Source organism: Acanthochromis polyacanthus, chromosome 20 (assembly GCF_021347895.1).
Source record: "Acanthochromis polyacanthus isolate Apoly-LR-REF ecotype Palm Island chromosome 20, KAUST_Apoly_ChrSc, whole genome shotgun sequence".
Classification (NCBI taxonomy): domain Eukaryota; kingdom Metazoa; phylum Chordata; class Actinopteri; family Pomacentridae; genus Acanthochromis; species Acanthochromis polyacanthus.
Genome location: NC_067132.1, coordinates 16,378,225 through 16,383,096, shown reverse-complemented (window position 1 = coordinate 16,383,096; position 4,872 = coordinate 16,378,225). Strand labels below are relative to the sequence as shown.

The 4,872-nt window shown below is 42.2% G+C and overlaps 1 protein-coding gene across 1 annotated transcript; it reads right to left on the bottom strand.

Moving 5' to 3' along the window:
- Positions 1–1,292: 1,292 nt before the first annotated feature.
- On the bottom strand, positions 1,293–4,589 carry foxh1 (forkhead box H1). Its single transcript, XM_022189992.2, has 3 exons — positions 4,116–4,589; positions 2,939–3,043; positions 1,293–2,264 (listed from the first exon to the last, which is right to left on the bottom strand). The coding sequence occupies exons 1-3, from the start codon at positions 4,587–4,589 to the stop codon at positions 1,293–1,295; spliced, it is 1,551 nt and encodes a 516-aa protein (XP_022045684.2).
- Positions 4,590–4,872: the final 283 nt, after the last annotated feature.

Below are 4,872 nucleotides of genomic sequence, written 5' to 3'. Positions count from 1 at the left end.
CATAGAACCAAATGATTATGAAGCAATAATGGGACTGCAAACCACTATATAAGTCTTAAATTATGAGAGTAAAATGACACAAATTAGTATTGAAAACTGTCCACATAGCCAGTGTGTTACTTGGAACAACTAGAGATGAGTTTTAGACACAGAAGGTCAAGCAAATAAACCAGTCGGGTGTAAACAGCCGTCTAAACAAACAGGTATCACTGAGTGGCATGTAAATGATAAAGCAATCAAGTAGAATCCAACATATATACGTAAAGTTGTTCAGTTGCAGCTTCCTTTAATTGCCATATACAAAACTGAACAGCACAGTTGAAATAAACAGCGTTTTATCACACACCCTGTAAAACTTTCAGTACTGTAACCAAACCTTTAACAAGACCACAGCAAAATAACTGAACAAAACATTCATCTGTCGGTTTAGGGAGACATTTATAAGCAGTTAAGATGTTAAAATAGTGCAAATAACTGGCAGTGCAAAGCCTACTGGCAGCATGTCACAGTTCGAGGTAGATGGTGTGCAGTGCAGAGAAGCTGTGATATTCTCAGACACCAGCTCTCTGTCCATCACTTGAACCAATTTCAAAAATGTTATTTGCACCACATTGGTACACAGATGTTAGACAATTGAGATGATGCATTATGGGCGGGATCCTTTGGTTTTCTTTCCGATTAAAAGTAACAGAAAAAAAACAATTAAAAAAAAGGGCCAATACCGCCACTATCACCGGGACGAACAGTTCCAGATTTGATGGAAGAACAAAGAAAAAACATTAGGGTAAATGTGCACGGATACAGCCTGACAAAAAAAATAAATCTTTCACTGAAATGGTGCTTCTTATTCACCCAGTAGTCCCAGATTACAGTTTAATCTGGTTGGAAAAACTGGAGAAGCTTACTGTGGCAAATTTGCTGTATGTAAATGCTAGTTCATCATAGCTGTTTATTTCCACACAGTACATTCAGCAGTCACAATAGGTAGGAAACATTCAAAGCATTTATTGTATGAAAGCAAATTCATGTAAATATAAAAAACAGTGCAAACAGGACTGGCAGTGCAAATCGCATGTAGTAGTACAGGATTTCATTGAAAGACTGAGGTAGATGTTTGTCTTGTTATATAGAGGTAGTTTTTGCTTCAATGAAATGGTGTAAAACTCCACAGACTGATAACAGACAAAAAGACAAAAATCTTTACCTGAAAAAATAAAATACTGGCTTTTCTTCTTCCTAGAAACATGAATCCATTAGTAGGATTTGTACAACACCAGTGACAATTTAGACAGTTAATACTGATAGTACCTGTTTAAGGAAGCCCCGTTCTGCAGGGTGTACTGACTGGGTGGCTGATGATGTGGGTGAGAGCTCTGATTCGTAGGTATGAACGCATCAAAAACACTCTTATTTGGAGGCACAGACTGCAACATCCTGTCTAAGTCCATGAGTAACGGAGGGGCTTGAACTGAAACCCGCCTGCTGGGGAGAATGGGCCAATAGGCATGGCTTAAGAAGTGACCAGGTGCCACAGGAGGGCTGCTATAACCGTAGAGGGGTATTCCGGCATGCAGCGACATTAAAGGACCTCCATCGAACCGCATGCTAGGTGGGGCAACAACATTAGGGGGAGCATATTTAGCGTAGGAGGTAGGGAGCTCCCACGGAGGTGCAACAGTCTCCCGTCTGGCTGATTTGTGCAGCGGCGGCCTGTTGTTGTCATAACCATCCGAGCCTGCTTCACCATCAGGAGGAACTCGCTTCCCAGATAGAGGCATTCCTTTCCATTCATCATCAGAGGAAGAGGAGGAGGTGGAGGCCGGGCTTGTAGAGCTAGCAGAAGCACTGAGGGCAGTGGAGGCATAACGAGGTCGTGGAGCTGGCGAAGGCCGAGGTCGCTCCACGTCGCCCCAGCAGTCCCCAGCAGCCACGTTCACATCCCCAGAAGCGCTAGCTGGCTGAAGGCTGTGTAGCAGAGAGTCGATAGCGAAGGAGGAGTCCAGCCTGGGTCGGAACAAGTCCTCCTGGGGCGGGGAGATGTCTCCAGAGCGCGCAACAGGTAGAGAGGTGACCAGATCAGGAAGCGGCTCAGCTTCAGGCTTGTGTCCCTCCAGGATGTAGGGCGCCAGATCTTGGGCAAAGATTGTCTCATCCTGGCGCGCCACAGCCGTGTTCTGCCTCTTGAGAAGCTCCGGAGGAATACAGCTCACCTCCACAGCCCAGAAATTACCTTTTCCTTGGGGTTTACATGGATCCTTCAACACCTGTATGTGGTGGCAGGATGGACAGTGATATTACCGCTTGGCTTCAGAAATTAGTCAGGCAAATCCAACTTACGCTCAGAAAGACAAAGGTGCTAACAGTGCTGCCATAGATTGATAATTTTTATTTCCATAAACAACCTTTTAGGGATTGTTTTTTTTTTCCAATTGCCATTTTTATTCATTTCTTTGAAGAACTACCAAATGTGCAAAGACAACCATCACCAAATCCTTCCTTTGGGCATTAAAATGGTGCTTCAAAAATTTTAGAAAAATTGCTTCTTTAAGGAATCACTTTTACGACAGGTCTTTGTGGAACTGGTTCTACTTTGCTTTTAGAACCTAGTCCCTTCTGTTATTAGACATTTAATATTTTGGGTTCTAGACTGACCGAACATCTAACTACAAGATGACAGTGTGGCATCTGGGAAATTATGAGCATTTTCCCAATGTTGTTTTAACGTTTTATGGACCAAATGATTAATTTATAATGGAAATAAAGAAGTTCAATTGGTGACGATGCTTTAAAGACCCAGTGAGTCTTTAAGAACCATTATTCTTATAGATACTTTTGAAAAACCCTTACAGTAACCATAATTAAAAGCAGATTCTAGGCTTCAATCTTAAGACTCAGGAAACTGGTGTAATTCCAGTTTACCTTATTTTGACATACAGACCTTAACAAAGCAGTCATAGGAGGAGAGGTTGTGTCGCACAGAATCCCGCCAACCTTTGTAGTTTCCTTTGAAAAATGGAAAGAGGGTGCTGATTTCATTGAGAATCTGGAAAATAAAATCACGTATCATGGTTGTGTAATACAGCATAAGCAAATATAAACAAAACACATCTCTTCTCATTCACACACTTCTGAGTGAATACAAACTGAACAGCACACAAATAGTGTTTGGCCTTAAAAAAAAAATCAATAAAACAGTTTGAATCAGTGTTTTTGTATGACAACTTTTCATGGAATTATATTCAACTAACCAATTATAGTGAGTTAGAGAAACTGGCTTCTCTGCTTTTTGAAGGTTTTTTTTTTTAATCAATCTTAACTGTCTGAATTTGTCCAGGCATGCTAAGACAGGGCAGCAGGTTTGAAATCTTAATTTCAAGGAGAAGAAAAATAAAGAAGATTTGATTAAGTTACCTCAACTTTTTTAAACCATCTGATGCTGCAATTTGAGTTTAAATTTCACAGAATATTAAGTTGACCCAATTACCAGCATTATTATGTCAGCCCAACTCATCAAAAATAATGATTACAGTTTGAAAAGTGTAACTATATGCACCATGTACTTAATTCAGTTGTGGGAATCTTAGTCCAGTTACTTTTTGGAGAAAACTGCATCAAATGTTTATCTTTTTTTAGTGGGGCAAAGTGGAGCTTTATACTAATTAATGACTGTAGGAATTAAAATACCATAACATTATATTTATAGTTACAAAATATGCAATCCCACTTAGGACAAATGAAACTTGATTTTAGAATTTACTGTATCTTATCACTCTTCCTGATACAGATCAGTGTCTGGTTTCACTGCAATCCAACCTTATCAAAGCAAATAGTCACTCAAGTGTCACGACGAGGTGACTGTTTAGTGTCATTTTATGCACTGTAAAAATATGCCCTACCCACGAGTTTATGATACAAATAATTTAAAAAAAACGTGTCCCTGCAGCATACTCTTCCCATAAGTTACTAAAACAATTCCTTGTGCTAAAGAATGCTGAAGAAAAACGCGTTCATACGCATCCCTGTGCTTAAAGCTCACCGTGCGTAATCCATGGCCACATGACCCAACATCTAGCAGTTTTCATTCAGACACATGCACAGTGTAGTTTCTCAGATACCTCAGACAACGTCAGCTTCTTCTCTGGGGACTTTTGGATGACCATAGCGATCATTGCAAGATACGAGTACGGTGGTTTTGGATACCGTTTGTAGTTCTTTTTCTTCCCAACGCCGGCATTACTTTTCTCCCGTTCACTACTCCATGTGTCCTGGGTTATGGTGTCATGCTTAAAGCCGGCATCTTGAGTGTTCGTGTATGATGAGCCAGGTGGTGTCGCGTTATCCATGAATCCCGCGGAGCTGCTGATGTGTTCGGTGCGCGCCGAGGGTTTCTCCAAGCGCGGCGGCTGCTGAGGAGCCATCTGAGCCGGGTGGTGAGGCCAGAATTGGGCTGATGAGCTCTGAGCTACACTGCTGACAAGAAACCTCCGCTGTCCATTCTTGTGGAAGTCAAGTTGATGGTCCTGATGCTCTCCACCGTGGGACAGAGCGGGTGGTGCCAAGAGACGCTGCTCCGGCCAGTGCTTTGTCATGCTGATCTGCCAAGGAGGAAGATCGGTCAGGACGTTCGGACAGGAGCGGAGAGAGGGGGTAGGGAGGTCAATGAGTTGGTCCTTAACTTCTGGCAGACTGCTGGCTCCAGGCTGACTATTTGAAGAGCAAACAATTAACAGTTTCATGTAAATCCCGCTGCGTAATCGGGGAGAGAATGACGCGTTATCTGGAAGTGGGATGAATGATCGCCCTAGGGGGCTGGGATGGGTTTGTGTACAAAGAGGGGAGGGAAAGACGGTAAACTAGTAAATTATTCTTATG

What these genes read in the sequence shown, in the direction of transcription:
- foxh1 (XM_022189992.2), bottom strand. Translation starts at nt 4,589, where the DNA reads ATGACAAAGCACTGGCCGGAGCAGCGTCTCTTGGCACCACCCGCTCTG. An exon ending in AGAAGCTGACGTTGTCTGAG is followed by an intron (nt 3,044 to 4,115) that starts GTATCTGAGAAA and finishes TTTATTTTCCAG; the next exon opens with ATTCTCAATGAAATCAGCAC. An exon ending in CCTATGACTGCTTTGTTAAG is followed by an intron (nt 2,265 to 2,938) that starts GTCTGTATGTCA and finishes CACCACATACAG; the next exon opens with GTGTTGAAGGATCCATGTAA.